The sequence below is a fragment of the Notamacropus eugenii genome, chromosome 6 (assembly GCF_028372415.1).
Source record: "Notamacropus eugenii isolate mMacEug1 chromosome 6, mMacEug1.pri_v2, whole genome shotgun sequence".
NCBI classification, from domain to species: Eukaryota; Metazoa; Chordata; class Mammalia; order Diprotodontia; family Macropodidae; genus Notamacropus; species Notamacropus eugenii.
In genome coordinates, this window is record NC_092877.1 from 101,608,800 (window position 1) to 101,631,408 (window position 22,609).

General features: G+C 37.4%; 1 protein-coding gene across 1 annotated transcript in view; it reads left to right on the forward strand.

Annotated features, from left to right (window-relative positions):
* Positions 1-22,609, forward strand: part of GABRB1 (gamma-aminobutyric acid type A receptor subunit beta1) — a 440,089-nt gene that overhangs the window by 206,412 nt on the left and 211,068 nt on the right. The window contains exon 4 of the mRNA XM_072620697.1: positions 7,886-8,106. Within this exon, the coding sequence (XP_072476798.1) occupies positions 7,886-8,106 (221 nt within the window). The remainder of the gene's footprint in view (positions 1-7,885; positions 8,107-22,609) is intronic.

The window sequence follows — 22,609 nt, forward strand, 5'->3', positions numbered from 1 at the left end:
CTTCTCTATGTCTTCTCTCTCCTTTAACCCTTTCCCTCCTCAACAACGTTTTGCTTCTGTCTACCACCTCCCCCAGTCCAACCTTTTTTCTGTCAGCCCCCACCCTTTATTTAACCTCTTCTTCTTCTACTGTCCTATAGCATAAGGAAGATTTCTACAATCAACTAATTATGTTTATGATTCCTACTTTGAGCCAATACTGATGAGATTAAGGTTCAAGTGATGCCCATGGTCACCCTCCTATCTTTCCTTCTACTGTAATAGGTATTTTGTTCCTCTTCATGTGAAATAATTTACTCCATTCTACCTCCCCTTTCCTTTTGTATCCAATGTACTCCTCATTCTCATCCCTTAATTATTTTTATCATTCCCTCAAATTCACCTTATATCCATACCCTCTCCATGTATTCCTTCTAGCTGTACTATTAGTGGTACAATTTTAAGAATTAAAAGTATCATCTTCCCATGTAAGGATATAAACAGTTACACTCCATTGAATTATGTTTTCTTTTTCCTTTTGTACCTTTTTTGGCTTCTCTTGGGCCTTGATATTGGAGATCACTTTTTTGGTTCAATTCTGATCTTCTTATGAAAGCTTGAAATCCTTCTATTTTGTTGATTGACCATTTTTTCCCTTTAAGTATTATACTTAATTGAACCAGGTAAGTGATTTTTGGTTGTAGTCCTAACTCCTTTGCCTTCTAGAATATCATGTTCCATGACCTTTGATTCTTTAATGTTGCAGCTGCTACGTCTTGTGTAATCCTGATTGTGATTCCCTGATATTTGAACTGTTTCTTTCTGGTTACTTGCAAGTATTTTTTCCTTGACCTGATAGTTCTGTAATTTGACTCTAAAGTTCCCTGGAATTTTTATTTGGGGATCTTTTTCCTGTGGTGATTGGTGGATTCTTTCCGCACCTATTTTGCCCTCTGGTTTCAGAATATCAGGACAGTTTTTCTTGCTAATTTCTTGAAAGATGTCATCCAGACTCTCCTTTTGATTATGACTTTCAGGTAGTCCAGTAATTCTGACATTGTCTATCTTGGATCTTTTCTCCAGGTCAGTTGTTTTATCAGTGAGGCATTTTACATTTTCCTCTATTTTCATTCTTTTGAATTGAGCCTTGATGTCTCATGAGTCATTATCTTCTGCTTGCCCAATTTTAACTTTGAAGGAGTCATTTTCTTCAGTGAGTTTTTGTATTTCCTAGCCAATTGTACTTTTTAAGCAGTTCTTTTCTTTTTCTAAGCTGTTAACTTATTTTTCACAATTCTCTCGCATCACCCTCATTTTCTTTTCCCAATTTTTATTATCCCTCTCTTATATGATTTTAAGCTCCCTTTTTAGCTCTTCAATGAGTTCTTTATGGCCTTGAGATCATTTCCCATTTTTCTTTGGGATTTTGCTCAGAAGTGTTTTGACATTGTTGTCCTCTTCTGAGTTTGTATCTTGATTTTTCCTGTTACCATAATAACTTTCTATGGTCAGATTATTTTTGTTGTTTTTTGCTTATCTTTCTTGGCCTTTTTCCTTTCTTTTAAATTTGAGCTCTGCTCATGAGGTGGAAGGGTCACTGTCTCAGACTTCTTGTGCCACGGCCTGCAGCTAACTATGCTGTACTGATGTTGCCCTGAGGCCCACAGGGGACCCTCATATCTGGTTCTACACTGAGGGGCTGGGGTATAGCTGGCACTACTGGAGACTATAGGGGTTCTGCAACTTACCTGGTGCTAAGCTAGGGTCCTAGTGCTCTTGTCTGTTGTATGTTGAGGTCAGTGGAGTATTTCTGCATGTCCCCTAAAATACATGGCAGTCTGGCCACTGACAGCTATCTGTTTGCCCAGGGCCTTGCTGAAGCATGTGGCAGGGCCCAGCACTGGTGGCAGCCTGTTTGCTTCAGCACCTCTAGAGTTGGTAGCTGCTTGCTTGTCCAGAGTGATGCTGAAGCACATGGAGTTCTGACTGCTGATGGTTGTCTGTTTAGTATCTGCTATTTGCTGGGCACTATGTTAAGTGCTGGGGATATAAAGAAAGGCAAAAAAAATACTTCCTGCTCTTTTGGATGCTCATAGTGTCTAGTTGTGGAGACAACATGAAAACAACTACATACGTACAAGCAAGATGTATACAAGACAAATTGGGATGGTCTCAGAGGAAATGGAGCTATGATTGAGGAGGACTTAGGACTTCTTAAAGAATATGGTACTTAAAGGAAGCAAGGGAAGCCAGGAAGAGGGATCGTGCTCCAAGCATAGGGGACAGGCAGTGGAAATACTTCAGGTGCTGAGGAGCATTGTATACAAGGAAGAGCAAGGAGGCCAGTGTCACACAGAGTATACGAAGGTAAGGAAGGTGTAAGGAAACCAGAAAGTTTGAAAGAGGCCAGGTTATCAAGGACTTTAAAATCTAAACATCTAAAATCTTCTGTAGGCTATGTGAAATGCTGGGTTGAGTTTGTAACTATAATTCAACACTGTACATAAATATGTTTTCCTTTAAATTACTGAATAAAAAAAGCATTTAAATGGCTTTTGAATTGTAAGAAGCAGCCTGTTTTTATTCGACAAAAGGAATATAAAACTAAGATGCTATCTTCCTTCCAGAAAGCAAAGTTTTGTATAATATTAATATTTCACTGGAATCTTTTAACATTTTTTGAGTCTAAATTGCATCTACTCTTTCTGCCTTTCACTGAATGCAAACAATTTGCTATCTTTTATCCTCCTTTTCATATAATGAGTCAGATTCTCCCCATGCCTAAGTCAGACAGTTTGACAAATTGCATGAACTCCAGACCATTTAATACATTTCTGCTCCAGTGTATTAGAGAATACCTTATTGTCTGACAGCCTTCTCAGAGCTTCCTAAAGCATCTAACTTATTTTCAGAAAGTGGATTGCACATGGGGAACATTAGACTCGATTTCTGTAAATTCTAGCAGCAGAAAAATAATTTTCACAATTTACATCAAAAAATAAACACATGTATATTCATCCCCTCAATGATGCTTTTTAGATGGAAAAATAAATCCTGTCTAACCAAGCTAGGCTAAGCCCGTTATAATAAATATCTAAGTAAATGACCATAAAACCTTTATTTTCAATTCTGAAACAGCATCCACCCAAGCATTAATATATAGATAGGGACTGTTCCTATGATTTCCTGAGCATAGGGAACACCCAATAAGGAACTTCCTCTACCAGTGAAGATTAGTGCCTTCTCTCTAATTTACTATCTTAGAGAGTTTACAGGAACACCAGGAGCTTAAGTGGTTTGCCCACTTTCATGGCAAGACTGTGTCAGGTAAGACTTGAACCAAGTCCAAGGCCAAGTCTCTAACTACTGTACACTGATGCCTCTATATATTTTGCTATAATTGATAAAAAATTAACGTCATGAAATCACTTTGTTGAAAAGATAATTTCTTTTTTTAAAATATCATAAGTAGTTTTTCCAGTACACAAATCACATAATCCTTTCATACCCCACACTCTTCTTCAATCCTTCCTCAAAGGATTATTGTATCAAACAGCAGAAAATTTTGGTAGAGTCCTTTGGAAGCTGTTTATTTCCTGGGTTTATGCGAATATATGTTGGTGATGTTACATATTCTGTCTCCATGTAAATGCTACAGCTAAATTGTGTCTTATTTTATAGATTCATTCTCTCATGTTTCTCTTCTACTTCCTCTAAAAACATAGATCAGGGCAACTAATTCCTCATGGCTCGGTGATTTGTTCTCTCCCTCTGTGCACAAAACAGTAAGCACCTGTTTTAAGGAAACATTTATGGGAATTGCAGTCCCAAGAGATCTTTGCCCCTCCTCATTTCACTTCAAAATGTTATGTGCCAGCTTAAAAAAAAGTTTCACTGTCCTCCCTCCTATTATAAATGGGATAAATTATTGTTTTAATCTAAAGCCACAAGGTGATATTTACTTACTATTAAAAAACAGCATGAGGTTCTGTTGTGAATTGTGTAAAACAAAGATGGCACAACTCACTTAGAAACTTCCATATCTCTATAGAAAACACAACTGTCTCCAGAGAGAGGAAGGGATTAATGTGATACACAACTTATGCATTTCTACATTACTGCATTTTCCCCATTTCACTCTATTTGTCTACCACAAAGCTATCATTTTAATTATTACCATTTATTATTACAACATTTTGCTGCCATCATAATTCTCTCTTTCATACTGCTTTATTCCCCCATCACACATTAAAACACTTCTTTACTGTGAAAAATTGGAGAGAAACAATTCACTATTTAGTCTCATTTTGAGGAAATCCTTGTTAGCACTAATGATAATTTGGACAAGCTAATGGGAATTTAATGCAAGTCCTGAAATTTATACTGCATTGTTGATTGTGCTGAACACTGAGGCCTGGATTCTAAGGCAAAACCTGGAGCCAAAAGCTCTAGGCCCTTAACACAGCTGTAGCTCTCCTTTCTGGCTCTGTTGGAAATGGCACCACATTTAGAATGGGTCAGAAAGAATTGGCTGTTTTTCCCCACTGTCAACAGAATCATAGAAGGCCAGAATTGAAAAGGGAGCTCAGAGCACTCATCTAGTCCCAAACCCATACCACTATTTAGTAGTACCTACTACGTATAAAGCTTTGTGCTAGCCAGTATGCCTACAGTATATCCATAACTATTTTAATACCTAAAATACCTTTGAATTTCTTAATGAGGTTACTCTCTCTGCCCATGCAGCTTGCAATCTACCTACACTTTAGCAGATGGTCTTTATGAGTTTCAGTGACCAAAAAGAAAAGTATCACCTAGTGGCTAATCTTCTGGGAATTAGCTTTTTGCAACCTACCTAGTTTAATATTTGGATGAAACACGTTGTCTCTTGCTGAAGATGTTTCCAGTTTGATAGGGCATCCCAGGACTTGTGCTTTGCTAACATATCTTTTGAGAACCTAGGGTAACTTGTGTGCCAAGATGAGACATCAGGATAGGATTTTGGTGAAGGTTCTAAGTGGGAAATAACCTGACTATAATAAGTATGATAATAGTTGGCATTTATATAGCCCTTTAGAATTTGTATCTATAGATGGAACCATTGATTACAACAAATGGAGAAATTTTGAATGCTGTGGATAAATTCATTTACCTTGGTAGTATACTTTCCAGGGATATACACATTGACAATGAAGTTGATGCATGCATTGCCAGAGCTAGCTCAGTGTTTGGGAGGCTTCAAAGAAAAGTCTGGGAGAGAAGAGGTATTACACTACCAAACTGAAGGTCTACAGAGCCATTGTGCTGACCTCATTGTTGTATGCCTGTGAAACATGGATAGCCTACCAGCACCATGCCAGGAAACTGAATCACTTCCATTTGAACTGTCTTAGGAAGATTCTGAAGATCACCTGGGAGAATAAGGTACAAGACACTGAGGTCTTTACTTGAACTAAACTGCCAAGCATTCAAACTATACTTCAAAGTGTACAATTCCAATGGGCTTGCCACGTTGTTTGAATGCAAAACATACTTGCCAAAAAGACTATTTTATGGAGAACTCTTATGGGGTAGGCCATCACATCATGGTCAGAAGAAGCGATACAAGGACACTCTCAAAGTCTCTCTTAAGAACTTTGGAATTGATTGTGTGACATGGGAGACACTGGCACAGGACCACTCAGCATGGAGTACCCATATCAGAGAAGGTGCTGTGGTCTACAAACAAAGCAGAATTGAAAGAGCTCAAAGGAAATACAGGATGCATGAATTTAGAGTAATGCACAAATTTAGAGTATCCACCTCAAATGTTCACATGGACTATTCGTACCCAATCTATGGTAAAGCATTTCGAGCTTGCATTGGTCTGATCAGCCATAGTCAGACATAGTGAAACTTCACTTTATCATAGTGATGTCTTCAAGAATGAAGGATGACAACCAATAACCAAGGATTTACAAAGCATATTCTGTTTTCTCATTGCATCCTCAACATCACTGGAATGTAGGTGCTACTATCATCCCCATTTTATCAGTGATGAAAATGAGACTAAGAGACTAAGTGATTTGCCCAGTATCACACAGCTAATAAAGCTCTAAGGCAGGATTAAAACTCAGGTCCTTCTGACTCTAAGTCCAATGCTGTAGTTCAGGGGTGTTGAACTCCAACCTACAATCTGCAATAGGTCAGGGATTATAGAGGCTAGTAGAAAAGAACAAGACAAATTAGGGAATAGGAATAAGAAAAAACAGCAACACTTGTAGAGTTTGTCTTTTCCTTTTCTGTCCTCTTTCCCCAAGCTACCACTTGTCCCCACCCTGGAGTGGCTCAAGACAGAGGAATATGATCAGGAATTGACTTAGGAAAGAACAGCAGAAAAATACAAACGGGAAATTCCTGTGGCCACAAGGAAGCTATTATCAGATGGTTATTCTGAGATGCCCACTCATACATACAGAACTTGCATATTGGTTATGTAATGCCAGTATCTTTCCCTTTACACATGCTAACTGTATATAGTTAATTGTAGAGCCAAATTTTTAACTCAATTATTCCTTCCTAATCTCAGTTGTGTACTGATGCTGACTTCATATCTTATACCTTGTCAAAGTTGCATGAATCTAGAACAGAAATTCAAGAGATACGATCAAGAGAGATCTGTCTATAAAAAAGATCCTTTGAAGGAACTAGGAAACATTTAGTCTAAAGAAGACAAGATTGGGAGTGTAGAGAGAGGAAGACATGATAGTTGTTTGTCATCAAGTATATGAAGGAAGAGAATGTGTCAAAGGAATTAGATTTTTTCCATTTGTCCAAAGGAATAGAATTTGGCCAAATAGGTAGGTGTAGACAGATGTCTACTCATGTTCTAAGAAAAAAACATTATCATGAGAAACAGACTTTCAATTGTTAGTGGGTTCTCCATGACTCTTAATCTCTGAGATGAGGCTGAATAAACACTTTTCTGAGATATTTGAGGATTGTTGTTCAGATATAAGCATGAGGTCCATTCTTAACCCTGGAATTTTGTGATGCTTATAATAAAAATGATAAAATATGTCCAATTTGGACATGATATTATTTGATTGTTTTCCCATTCTCTAGTCTAGTTAGTACTTCCTTTGACTTCAAACTTTAAAATACTATTTAATGCATTTAACTCTATAGAAGGTAAATATTTCCCTATCCTTTTATGTATGCAATTAATGTGTTTAGATTGTATACCTTAAACATAGGGAGTAAAAGGGAAGGAGAGATCTGTAGATCTCAGTTTTATATTGCAATATTTTTTTTAGAATTTCCTACATGACTGCACTCTTTTGGATCTCTTCATGGTCTCAAGAATCTCATCATTCTGCAAGATCATATCAACCCTAAAGCTCACATTTCTTCAGTACCTCCATAGTTCCATGCCAGACATTCATAGGGCCCCTCCCTCCTGATTAGAGGCAATTGAGGGTGTGCTGTGGAGAGCTACTCCCAGGTCCTCAATTTAAGGGGCGTGTCCAGGTAGTCATTTCTTCATTTCCCACGTAGATGCACTCTTGTGAACTTCATCATGCCTCTTCATTGGATACCCACCAACACACACTTTTCAGCTTTTTTTTTACATCGTTTTTCTCCCACCTCCAACCACAATTAGAGCATGACATCCCTGAGGGCAAGGACTATCTTTTGCCTTTCTTTGTAACTTCAGTGCCTACCACAGTACCTGGCACAGAGGAGACACTAATACATTTTAATTGACTGACTAAGCTATGTGAGGGCATACATTAGTTCTGGATAATTCTTTACCATAGCACCCAAAACAATGCCAAGAACAATTAAGCTCATTTAAAAATTCTCTTTGACTATGATATGAGAAGTCAATTAAAAAGGTTTTTTTTGTTCTCTCTGTTTTTCACAGGACTATACACTTACAATGTATTTTCAGCAGTCATGGAAAGACAAAAGACTGTCTTACTCTGGGATCCCATTAAATCTCACTCTGGACAACAGGGTGGCAGACCAGCTCTGGGTGCCAGACACATACTTCCTGAATGACAAGAAATCATTTGTGCATGGGGTTACAGTGAAGAATCGGATGATCCGCCTGCATCCTGATGGAACGGTCCTTTATGGATTACGGTATGTGACTGGGGCTTTTATTTTTCTTGTATCTTAAAACATGTGGGGTTTTTTCTCTTTTGTGTGGGAGGAAGGGCTACATCTCTTTACCATGAAAATTCCGATGATGACTAGAAAATCTTAATTGGACAACTTAAGCTTAATATAGCTATGTCCATTTTTAACACCCTCCCACATCGCATCAAAGGTAACTGAACTTTCATCCTGGTGTTTAAAACAAATGTTATATTAAGCAAAACTATCTTTGTCAAGCAGATTTCACATCCAGATTGTCCATAAAGTTTAACTTTTCTTTCAAGATTCATCAGCTTGATTATCTCAGAGCCACCTGGGTAGAAATGGTTTGTTGGTGTGACAAGTTACTGCATAATCGGCACACCTTTTATGCTAAACATTTTCACAAAAAGTGGGGCACGACCCTTATGTGAAGCTTTTAAAAAACTGTGCCAATATTACTTGTCTTTTAGTTTCCACCAGTATCATACTAACTTTTCACTCGCTAAAAACTGTCTTTCTGTAGTTCTGTTTCCATGTTGCTCAGCCAACAAAATCACTTTCAGCTTGAAGCCCACAGAATAGTTTTTATATTTACTCAAAATCAGAAAGAAATTCTTCTCATTTAATATATCACTGCCAGACAAACTATATAGTTTAGCTAGCGGAGAATATGCATGTCTTACCATATCACATGGCTTACTCATGGCAGCTTCACTTGCCAACCTGGTCCCCTTGAGATTATGACTATTCAATGGGTTGAGTAACAATACCATTAGTACTGTAGCAATCTAAACAAACCACACAAGTCGGCTTTCAGAAATATACTGACATTGTGCACACACTGAGAATTCTAGGCTCACAGCTTGGAATGCATGAGCGATAAATGCATATCTATATGCCAGTGGTGAATATATTGCTGTTCTGTTTACCTTTTAAGCAATATGATGAACAGAATTATACCATGCAACAATTATGCAATGAAAGGTCATAAGCCAGCTTTTGGACTGGGAAAAAACCAGGGTGTGATGATTATGTGGCGGTGATGATTATGTGGTGAAATATGATAATTACCTGTGAAAGGGAATTACAAGAGGAAATTAGGAAACATTTTATGGGAAGAAATGAACATGTTTTCTGGTGAGTTTGAAGAACACAATAACAATATTGTTTTCAAGACAACCATAGGATCTAGAATTTGGAAAGGGTACTTCTGGTATTTATTCCTACCCCCTTAATTTATGGATGATGAAATTAAAGCCTAGAGAAGTGAGTGGAACTTGCCTAAGGCCATGATGCTAATAATTGGTAAAAGTATAGAAGGCAAATTTCCTGGCTCCTAAATCAGTACTTGGGATAATAGGATAACGGATTTTTAGGACCTGAAGGAACTTCAAAAATCATTTAGATTACTTACACCCCCATTTTCCAGATGAGACAACTACAGTTGAGGAGGAAATGACTTGCCCAAAGTCAAATAATGACAGAACCCTGTGACTCACAGTTTAGTGCTCTTTCTTTTTACTCTTCTGCTTCCCTAAGAATGAATAAACACAAGAAAGTTGAATTTTCATCTCTGAATATTTTATCAAATTCTAATTTTTAGCCTGATTATTATTATTCTCATGTTCTACCCAAGGAATTACTGAATTTGGACAAATGTGACAAATTTTACATGAGATCAAACTGATACAACTAATAATTCACCAATAATTAATGAATGAATAGACTGTATGTCTTCCACATCTCTTTGATACTTTGATAAATGCCTTCTTTCACTAATGTGGGCAGTCCTTCCTAATGGTGCACTTGGAAACTCATCCATGCCTTCTTGTCTTCATTAATTGTCTAGAATCAAGTCAGTGAGGATTTAAGTGCTTCTTGTGTGTTAGTCATTGGACTAAGAGCTAGAAATACAAATACAAGCAGAAAGTCAGTCCTGTTCTCAAAGAGCTTACATTCTAATGCGAGAAGCAATCACAAAAAAAGGAAGCTGAAAATGGAAGTGAGGAAGGAGAACCCAAGTTGAGGCGTGGGTGGAGAAAGTGCCAGAAGATCATGGTAGAGAAAGTCCAGTAGCCCAGAAAGGTGGTTGCTGTTCATCCTTCACACCTGAAGAGGACAGATGACATCATAATGTTGGGGTCGAAGGACAGTGTGTTTGACTGTGGCTGATGAGTCTAACACAAGTTCAGGAGGTTCTACCACAGTTTGGGTACAAATAGTCTGTTTTGACATTTGGGATGGAGATGTTTCTAGATTTGCACTTTTCATGTTTCTTTTGTACTACTGTGATTTTGCTTTCCTGATGAAGCCCAGTGTTTTCTTTGATGTGGACACATGATAAAGATATAGCTGACCTGGATATTTAACTTAAAATCGAGGCTGTGGAAGGAGCCTGCCAAACAGAGAAAGGGGCAACAGGTTGGAGATTATATACCCAATGTATTGGAGGCCTTCCTCTAGGTCTTTTAATAGTTCCTTGGGACTCATACAGCATTCAAATTATCCATTCCTCATTCTTGCCATGTGACTGGTCCAGCTCATTCTCTGATCATACATTTCTTTCACGATGGATTTTATTCTACTTAGTATGCACAAGTCATCTTTGGTTATATGCTATTATGTATTTATATCCACTATAAATCCTCATTTGTAAAATTAGGATATTAACTAGATGACCTTTTAAAAAACTCTCAAATTCTATGTCTATGATCTTATAGTTGAGTGTGACTGTGATAAATAATCTTTATTTTCACTCTTTTGTTACCCTAAGCTAATTGCAAGAGTGCTTAATGTAATTGGTTATGTTAAAAATCGTAAAAAGATCATGACATAAATAACAATTTGAGAACAGAAGTGGACAGTGAAATATAATCTACTAATGTTCTAATCAATAAAGGATATTAGCCATGGTATGCATATAACTCATTGGTCATTACTTTTCTATGCGTGAAACTCTTATGCCAAACAACAGCAATCTAAACTTCCTGGCTATGTTTTTATTTATTTGTAAATTTCTATCTCTATGAGCACACTAACAGTAGCTTGGGAAAGTCATTTTACTGAACATCCAGGTAAAGAAAATACCTACTTTTCCACTTATGCTGATTAGGATGCAACCAAAGATTCATAAACCAAAGAGTATTCGACATTCAATCAGGGAAATGCATATACCAGAGTCCCAAAGTATGGTATCATGAATATTTCTCATCAACATTGAAATTTCCTGCATGGGGGCTACGACATAAATCTGAACACCAAGCTAATATAGTTTCTCCATCAAAGTCTATTGCATGACTCCTGCTAGTTTGAATTCAACCAACAGAACTGGTCTTACAATGTCTGTGGCATCATTGTTTTCTGATGGAAGTGGTGTAGGTAAGACTGGATACAAGAGTTGTGGGATCTCCATGGTTCATTGCACAGCTCAAACCTGCTATCTACATATTCTATATCCTGCTGACCTGTAAGGTCTCCAGTCTATTTTATGAAGCTCATCTCACAAATTTATAAATTTGTCAAAGCTGGGAGAGACCATGGAATTCATATATTCTGAGCTCCTCATTGTACAAATAAGGAAACAGAGGCAAAAGTGGTTAGGTGAAAGTTAGTCAGATTAGCTAGTAGCAGTACAGAGACTAAAACCTGAGTTCACCTGAGTCTTTAAATCTTCATCTCATCACAACATTGACTTGCTTTTCTCCATAGGCTTTAACTCATAGGAGAAATTGGATATTCTCTATGTGACATTGCTGGAGGTTCATGCTTTTAGCTGAGGTTAATCATTTATACCCAGCTACTAGAATGGAGGGAGTATGGCTCAATGGAAATAGCATGGGATTTGGGCCTAAATCTTGCCTCTGCTACTATCAACCTCTGTTGACTTCAAACACATTTTCTCTTCTGTAAAACAAGAAAAATGTAATAAATTGTTTCTAAATACCTTCACAATTGTAAATCCACGATTTTTCTTGACATTCCCTCTCCCAGTGTAGTTCAATTTGTTTGTTTCACCACACACAGAGGTCATCAGCATAAGTCCCATGTGTTTTCCATGTAAACAGATGAAAGCGTCTCACTTGACATTTGCTAGGCTGTCCTTCCCAGTGGAATTATTTCCCAAATGAATCACTTGATAGTTTTTAGAAATGTGTTGGTACTTCAATTGTTTCTCCACCACCACCAATATATTCCAACAAAGTACTAGGACAGCATAAACAAATAACCCAGGATGTATTAATGACAAGTACTTAAGAGGAGAAAATAAGCTTAGCTACAACTATATTCTAAGAATATTGCAAGCGCTGCACATTAAGAAGGCCAATGCTCTTTTAGACATGCGGCACTTGAAAAGACTAAGGTTCAGAGAAACAGGGTTGCATTTGTTAACCAATGAATGTCTAGAATAATGCTAGAAGGACACTGTATGTCAGGACAAAGATATTTCATTTCCTAAGATGTAACATTTGCCAGCTTCACAAATAGTACAATAGGCTATTACTTCTTAGGGGATGTTTTTGAAAATTACTTTGCATGGCCATCACTAAGTTCGTGAAGTGTGAGCCAGTCATAGTGTTAATACATAATAGCATCTTTCGTACAGGAATTGAAGGTTATAGCTCCACTTTAGCCAAAGGCCAACCCGTCAATGAAACTGATCATTTTGTCCCTTCTTGTAAATCCAACCTCTTCCTATAAGGCCATATAATTATGTCCCTTTGAACACTAGAGAGACCAGGAGGATTTTTCTAATGTACTTGAAAGCTATTTTGGCCAGGTAGTACATAAACATTAGCATATGGTGTCAGACTAAATTAAATTTTTGCTGTTTTCAAATTCGGTAAGAACAGAGTGACACATTTCCTTGTATTAATCCGGAAGAATGAAGCCAATAGCTTTTTAATCTTGTAAACTACATCAAATTTAATTCTGTACGGGAGAAGTGATGTGTTATTGCCATATACTACCTTATAAATATCATTAATTTTTGGTATGATGCTTAGTGGAAACTGGGACTCTAATCTGAACCAGTTACTTGAGCAGAAAACATCTCAGGCAGAAGAGGTTCTCTCCCGCTATGATTAATAGTGGTGCTTCTCTTTCTGCTACTATCAGTACTGTTTTGCTACAATAACGCAGCCAGAGAGTTCAATCTTAGAATAACTGCATATGTTGGAGCCTTTATTTGGATTATATTAGCAAAGCAAAATGAAGAAGTCCTCTATTTTCCACATAAATAAGAAACTACATAGAGATTTTCCTGTGTTAAATGCATATCTTTCCCTCAAGGATTGTACTATTAACCTCATTTGCATAGTATCTTTCTTTTAAAGCACTTAAGGTATGTCACGCACAAGATTCTGAACATCTTTAAGCCAGGAGGCTGGTGGCATTATATGCAGTCAGTTAAATATTGTCAGGAAATGCTCCTTAGGGGGTAATTTGTCAGTGACTTCCTACTTTTTCTCCTCTTTTTGATCTCTCACTTCTTCCTCTGTTATACATTAGAATGATTTTTTTCCCCTTCTCTCATCCTCCCACAAGAGCAGAGTCCTAGGCAAAAAGGTCTTGAGGGACCTTTGGAACTTTAACAGTAGATAATATAACTTTTTAGCCTGTCATTATTTTTTGTAGTATTGTAAGACCTTCATAATCAAAGTGTTCATTTCTTTTTTTTTAATCTCACCCTTGCTGGACTTTCAGTGATTAATCCCACAACTGATTGGGACAGAATCTTTAATCTGCTGCATTTCTATCTTGGGGTGGTTTTCTTCTCTTAAACTAGCTTCTTAGACCCACTGTTCCTGGGAGCTCACCATCTTCATGCCAGTCTTGATTCAAACACCCCATTGGCTTTAACTCTTCTGCTCAGAATTCCTGAGCTCCAGTGATCAACCAGTCTCAGACTGGTTTATGGGTGTGTACCACTATACCCAACCATAATATTCATTTTTATACTCAAATAAATTCAACCAAATGAACATTTTAAGCATCTACTGTGTGTAATAAACTAACAGACATTAGGACACAGACAAAATTGAAAAGTAGACCCTGTAGCAGACCCTGACCTTCTACTGGGGTATATAACAAGGAAACAGACAAGTAAATAAAGATAATTTGAAGAGAGAGAGGGGAGGAGAGAGAGAGTGAGTGAGAGAGAGAGAGAGAGAGAGCAGAGTCTAGCCAGAACGGAAGGTACCTGTAAATAAGGAGGAACTGAAGATGTGAAAAGGATGATTTAAATCTTGACTGCTTTAAGTACATTTCCTTTTGTTGAGTAACCTACAAACTTGAAGAATAGCTGATAGTTGATTATCCCACAATTAATAATTTATGTGTGCATAAATAATGATAGTTTACATTTCTTCAAACTAACCCATTCCAATTCCTTGAACCTTTCTCATGTGATCTATCCCTGTAACCCAGCACCTCCATACACTATTAAAATGTGGTGAACAAAACAAGATCCATTTCCTTCTGTATCAAATGAAGGGTATAGCGTGGTAGCATTGCTTTCTGACCACTACACACAAAAGTTCGTAGTTTCCCTGACATATCATTGAAGTTGGCATCCTATATGAAAAGGGATACAGAATCAAACTTGTTTGGTCTTTATTTTCCTTTAAATACATAAAGTCTATTGTGCACATGTATAATTATATGCAAATATGTATATATACATGTATACATTAACATATGTGCACGCATCCATATAGCACTGACGTCTACTATTCTTTTTCAGTAAGAATTGGATACAAAAGTTGATCATGACCCTAAAATTTTTATTTAGTTGGATTAAGACATTTCAAGGGTCAAAGCAATTGAGTACTTTTGCTTGTTAAGATTTATTCTACAGTCCGCAGAGAGACAGATCTGCTAAAAATAGATTTCTCCATGAACAGCAATTTCATCTAAAATTGTCATTATAGAAGTGGAAATGATTACAGATGGATACAGAGCATACCTTGGTTAACCTCCACCAGACTGGTGAAATATTAATAACTTAACATTGATTTGCACCACATTTTTTAAAGTGTTCATTCCAACTTAAGGTAGAATGAATAGGAGAGTCAATGACTGTGATCCAGAGACAATTTATTTTTATATTTCTTAACTTTGTAATATGACATATGTGTTACATATATATGCTTATATCCGCTTGTCAGGGTTTCCTTAATTTTTTTCTACCCATATCCTCAGTGCCTAGAATGATGCCTACCAAATCATTAGGTCCTTAATAAATACCTATTGATTGAACAGCAAAGTCACTGTGTCCAATTCTTTTTTTAAAATTGAATTGTTTTGTTTTTACATTATATTGACATATTACTCCCATTTTATGAGACTTCTCTTTAGCAAAGGAATTATATAAAATTAATAATACCATGACTTCATCTAAAAGTGCATGCAACATTCTATACCTGTCTAATTTTTTAAGTTAACAGAAATCTATTTTCTTTCCATTCCATTCACACCCCATCAGAAAAGAAAATCACTTGTAGCACAAGTATACTCAAGCAAAATAAGTTCCCTTGTTAGCTGCATATATGTATATATAACATATGTGTGTGTATGTACGAATATATGCATATACAATATATATATGTGTGTGTGAATATATGCATATACATGCTATTATCCATGACAGAGAGGTAGAGTATTTAGTGTGCAGAATGACATGTGTGTATATAATTCTCAACTCCAAATCCTTCACCTTTCTGCATATGGATGATGATTGCATATTTCATCATTATTCCTCTGGAATAAAGAATGGTTATCACATTGATATTCAAAAGGGATCAAACAAGGAAGAAAAGGTCTTATCTGTACAAAAATAGCAGTTCTCTTTTTTTATGGAAAAAAACTGGAAACTAAGAAAACTGCTATCAGTTAAGGAATGGCTCAGTAATTTGTGGTTTATGACACTTTTCACTGATGCAGTCAGAGAAGGGTTCAAAGACCCTGAAGGACCAGAGTACTGGACAGGGCTGTCTGCAACAAATTTATAGACTCAAGCAACGTTTAAGTCAAGTTGGCAAAAGTTTCTTGTTATGCTTTTTTAGCGGGCAAATATTCTTAAGAAACTTGTAACCTTAAAGGGGTACAGTTAAAGTTTATATAGGATAAACTATAGTAAAACATGTGCCAGATATGCTGATTCAAGACAGGATTAAGGAGTGGTTAAGGAGGGGTCAATTTTTAAAGTAATGTGCACTTTTTGTATCTGCTGTACAGGCATTTTACCCAGAGTTCACCAGGAAAAGCCCAAGGATTGAGCCATAGGGAAATGTGGCTTTTAGGCCCCCAAAGTCACTAAGTCAACTAGTGGGCAGGCTGAGTGAAGATTTTCCAGGCTGCCACCCATCAATGTCTTGTTTGACAAGATAGATGTAGAGAGTATATATATATATGTCTAAAGCCTAAGGTATACATGATGAGGAATCCAAGATATACATAATGAGGGAGGGAGTTGGTATTAGATAATCCAGTGGAATTGTTACAGGTACAGTTTACAGGTATTTGCCAGGGGCCAACTCAGGAGCACAGTGTCCTTGGGCTGGGGAGAAGCTGCCAAGGATGGTGTTTTGAGGCTAGAGAAAAATGTGATTTTGAAACTGGGGTCCAAGCACAGGCATCCAGGCACCCCATCATTCACTGTTGTGCTCCAAGAAATAAGGAAGTAGGTTATTTCAAAAAAGCCATAGAGGAAGGGCAGCTAGGTGGTACAATGGAGAGAGCACTTGTCCTGAAGTTCAAATTTGATCTCAGACACTTGACACTTAGTAACTTTGTGACCCTAGGTAAGTCACAACCCCAATTTCCTCACCAAAACAACAACCACAAAAAGAGAAACATATAGGAGAAGATTCTGGGAAGATGGCAGAGTAGGTTAGAAAACTTGCAGCTCTCCAAATTTCCTCCACAAAAAAAAAAAGACAGACCACCTCAAAGCAGCAGAAATAAACACTAGGTAAAGCAGTCACCCTCCTAAGACAATTTCAGGAAACCCCAGGGAAGACTGGACCTCCAGGGGCGGAGTGCAAACACCCCCATGCAGGCCCCCATGCAGGTCCTCTGCAGAATCAACAACCAACAAGCCCTGGTGGCAGCCTTAGAAACTTTCATCTCCCAGACTAAGTCTGAGGGCTATGTAGAAGTTTGAAGGACCTGTGCAGCTACGCCAAGCACAGCTTTCCTGAGCAGATGTCTCTTGGACTGTGGACTGCAGGGAGAAGGAGATAGCACACAGCTGGTGAGTGCAGTAGTGGAGGCTCTGGACACTTGCTGGAGAGCAGAGTCCTGGTCTCAGTTCTGGGGCAGAGAGAATAGACAGTGGTAGTTTGCAGCCACCTGAGGGGAGCAAGATCATTTGTTGGACCATGTGATTGGAGGCTCCATCCATGGCTTTGGGGTGGAGTGGAGGAGAGCCCAAGGTTGGCCCCTGAGGCAGAGCTCAGACAATAAAAGTAAGAAGGACCTGAGACAAAAACTCCAGAACTTATAGGAAAATTTGATATATGATGGCCAGAAGAAATATAAGGTAAACATTAAAGGCTAATGATAAGGGACTCAATAAGGTCAAATTGTTTACTTTGTACATGTGAAAATATTAGCAGTGCTCATGTGATTGTCATCATTATTTGGGCAGTTTAAAAGAAAGGCTTGGGCTGACTTGGGTATGATGAGGTGATTCTAAAAAAAAACTGTAGGGATAGATAAAAAGGAGTAATTATCTCATACAAATCAGGCATGAAAGGAAAAACTGATACAGAAGAAGCTAGTAGAGAGGAGGGTGGTTAGTACTGGAAACTTACTCTTATCAGGAATGGATTAAAGAAAAAAATGTGTGTGTGTGTGTGTGTGTGTGTGTGTGTGTGTGTGTGTATTCTAAATTCAGAAAGAAATATGAGGGTAAGGGGATAGGATGAGAGTGGAGGATAAGTGAGGGACTTTTTAGAGGGGTGAGTAGGTTAAAGAATAGGCGAAGTAGCAGGTAGAAGTAAAGCAGAAAAGTGGGGAGGGATAGGGTGAGAAGAATAGTGAGGAAAAATAGGAAGGATGAAGCTACACAACAATTAATTATAACTTACAATGTGAATGGAATGAATTTACCCATAAAATGAAAATGGAGAGCAGCTTAAAAATTTGAATTCAACAATATGTTACTTTCAGGAAACATTATAAAAATGAGAGATACAAAGAAAGATGAAATAAAGGGCAGGAGAAGAATTTATTATGTAAAAAAAAGTGGGGATGGTAATCAAAGTTAAAGTTGAAACCGATTTAATCAAAAGTGAAAAGTAAAGAAACTACACTATGTGTCAGCAATATTTTTCAGTATCATTTTAGACCATTGAAAATACTTAGACAATATAAAATACCTGAGCATATACCATCAACACAATCACAGGAACTATATGAACATAATCATAAAACACTTTTTGTAAAAATAAACTCAGATCTAAATAATTGAAGTAATATTTATTGCTCCTGGGTAAGCAAAGCAAATATAATTTTTTAAATGACAGTTTTACCTAATTAATCTATTTATTCAATGTCATCACAATTAAGTTATTAAAAAATTATTTTACTGAGTTAGTAAAATTAATAACAAAGTTTACTTGGAAGAGCAAAAACATCACGAACTTAAAAAAAACCAGGAAACAAGCTGTAAAGGACCTTATATCAGACTTTAAACTATATTATGAGGGAGAGCATTGTTGAAGTGTAAAAAGAACAATTTTAATTATTTTAAATTAAATTTTTCTTGTATAAATAAAACCTATGTAGCCAAGAATAGAAGAAATGGAGAAAATTGGGGGAAAAAACTTTCATCAATAATCTTTCAGAATGTGATTGGGTTGGAATAGTCCTGTGGTGTAGGAAATAATGAACTGGTTGACTTAAAAAAGCATGGAAAGATGCTATCTACCTTCAGAAAAACATGACAGGCAGAAATAATTATAGTCTAGTCTTGCATATATGGGTATGAGTGTAAATATTTGTGTACATAGATATCTATGCAAATGACTCTATATACATACATATGTACATATGTATATATGTATATCCATGGGTAATTGTAGCTATCTTTAGGGTTGTAGAGGGGGGAAGGAGGAGAAGAAAATAAAGTAAAAAATACACAGCAGAGAACAAAGAAAATCAACAAGCAAAGAAAAGCTGGATAGCTTGAAAAACAATGTATAGCATTTATTATATAGGTTTTCTTGAAATGAAAATTTATTGTTTTATATTGAATCCTCTCTTATGGTCTATTATGTACATGACAATGTATTTTTTCCTCTTTGTGTGGGGGACAGAGACCCTTAGCAATGAATCAGAGACTCAGAGATATTAGCAAAAAGAATAGTTCATTTGTGTCTGTTCACCCTTCATTGCAGAAGAAGACCATGCCATCAGAGAAATAATGACATGACTTGCACTTGACTTTGTTTTGAGTGAGGGAGGGCTGTGCAGGTCACCAGCCTCACTTCTCCTCCAGAGCCATCTGAATCCAGTGACCAGATATTCATCAGGATGACTGGAGATGACCCAGGATGAGGCAATTAGGGTTAAGTGACTTGCCCAAGGTCACACAGCTAGTGAGTGCCAAGTGTCTGAGGTGACATTTGAACTCAGGTCCTCCTGACTCCTGTGCTGGTGCTCTATCCATTGCACCACCTACTTTGTTTATTGACTTTCTCAAGAAAGTGTGCCAACAGAAGAGAGAGCAAAGGTGTGTTCAACTCAGCAGATTATATAGGCCCTGACTGCAATCCCCCCTCCCTAACCCCTTTCCTCAGGGCTCATTGGTGCAAGCCCTGAGGGTACAATCTATTCGTGGCAATCTACCCCAGGAACAGAGAACAAAGACAGTTTCACAAACTTGCCTAGAGACAGGAAGGAAGTTGGTGGGGGAGGTGTTGTTCCTCCCTGCTACATACCTAAAAACAAGGGGGTAAATCTGGGAAAGTATAGAATGTGCTGAAATATTTCTTTACAAGGTCAGCCCTCTGCAAATGTTTCAACAGGACAAGAAACAATTAAATCTTTAAAGAGGCTTCACTCTTGAGAGATCCTTAGAGATCATCTCTCACATCTTCTCATTTGGTATTTAAATTTAAAATTTAAAAATTTACCAAAAAACAGCATAGAAAGATTTGTATGAACTGATGAAGAATAAATGGAGCAGAACCAGGAGAAAAACTTGCACTCTAACTTCAATATAATAAAAAAGAACAATTTTGAGAAATTTTAGAAACTGATGAAGAAAATGAAATGATCTGAACCAGAACAGTTTATTCAATAATAACAACATTATATAAACAAACAGCTTTGAAAGCCTTCCTTCACATCTGAGGAAAATAAACACGCTCAATTCTAACCACTCATTCATTGTCTAATATATATTGAAAAGTCCTTGTTGGTGGTATTTATTTTACATTCATGAAAGTGTTCTACATTGGATTGAATGTGAACAAAAAAATCATAGGATATCTCTATTGTCTCTCTAAGAAAGATCCTGTTTCATGTCATTCCTTAGAGGGCCATTGTCATTTGGTCAAAAACTGAACCCAAAGAGCAAAGCAAGGTGGTGAGTACAGGCCGTTATCTAGATAATTCTGAATTAAACAAAAAAGCTTGCTCTTGGTTTCCTTTTTTAATTAAGATTTAGATTTGATTCAATAAAATTCAACAATAATTAGTAAGCATCTACTTTGGGTTAGGTGCTAGGTATTGGGGAAAATAAAAAGATGAGAGAGAGAAAGGGGGGGGGGGATGAGAGCATGGCAGTGAGGAAAATACTCCCCACATCAATGCTACTCCTATACCTAGATCTAACCCATGCCTCAATGGAGCTAAGGTCTTACTATTAATGTCACAGCATAGGTAAGTGTATAAAGGGTGTTTTCTCTCTCTCTCTCTCTCTCTCTCTCTCTGTATGTATATATATATATATATGTATATATATATATAGACACATACATATATATGTGCATATGTGCATGTATATATAATGTGAATGTTCTTCTGTGTGTATGTACTGGCCCCTCCTCCACAGGAGCTGCTTCCCATGATGAGATCTATGAAGGCTGGATTGGAAGCAGGACTTGTGATCTGTCCTCCCAAAGCACCAGTGCTAATCTTCCCTCTGGTCTCAGTTGGTCAGCATTTGTTGCTGGTAGTGATAAGGAAGATGAGTCATTCACAATTCAACAAATATCTACTGGGTACCTATGTACTATTACTGATTGATGGAAGGAGTGGTGAAGCAGATCAAGAAAGATATATATCCAAGAGGAAGGGACATTTTAATTGAGCTTGAACAGATATGCACAGGAATTCAACAGAATGAGATATATAGAGAAAGCATTCCAAACCTAGGAACAATGTAAATAAAGGCACAGATAGTTGAGAAAACCAAGGACATGTGTAGAGCATAGCAACGTGAAGGGCAGGGTAATGGGGTTAGCTTAGTTTGACCAGCTAAAGCATTCAGTGTAGAGAGGAGCCAGCCATGCTTGATAAGGGAAGGTGATACCTTACTGTGGAGGCCTTGAATGTCACAATTAGAATTTTTATATTAATTCAGGAAGCAATTGTAACACCAATGTGATACCCATAAGTAGCCACCATGAATATGCATGTGTATTTCCAGGGTAAATTTGCAAAATATAAATAACTCTGTTCCTCAAAGGCAAAACCAAAATATTTATTCAGATACCAGAAAGTCAGTTCCACCATGGTAACAAAGAAGTTTATATACATCACCAATGCAGGGAGCACCGACATCCCCAAGTCACCCTCTGTTAGGCCTCCCCACAAACAAGCTCCCCTAGACAAAATTCCTCCCTGTCTCACTCATGCTAACTGCTCTGCTTCAGCTCTGCCCCCTTCTCTCTCAGCTCTGCCTCACTCTCACCTCCTGCTCTGCCCTTCCTGCTCCACCTGTTTGGCAAGCTCCTCTCACCATGCCATGTGACGCAGGCTCCATGTGACTCACGCTCCATCACAGCACTCAGCTGGGCCTGAGCTCAAAGCAGGTCACATAGGCCTATTAATGGGCAGGAAAGATCTTTCCATTCCATTAACATTACAGTAATAAGGAACCTTGATCCGGATAGAGACACATGATCCAATCTATCCATTAGGAAGATTACTTTGGAGACTGCAAATGTGAAGTATGCATTGGAATGATGAGAGAATCAAAATTAATTGTATTTCTCAGGCACACACCACGTATTATTTTTTTCCTTTATAATTCTTTATTTTTCACATCTCCCTACTAGACTGAAGACTCTTTGAGAGCAAAGACTTGTCTTAGGTAACATGTTCCCCCCCAAATTCAGTACCTAACACATTGTTTGAATGCAATTAGAATAGTCTGGATGAGTAGTAATAATAGTTTATGATGATAAAGAGAAAAGGGAAAAAATGACATACATAAAAGGTATTTCAGAGTTTGGCAGAACTTGTAAACAATTAAGATATAAGAAGTAAGAAA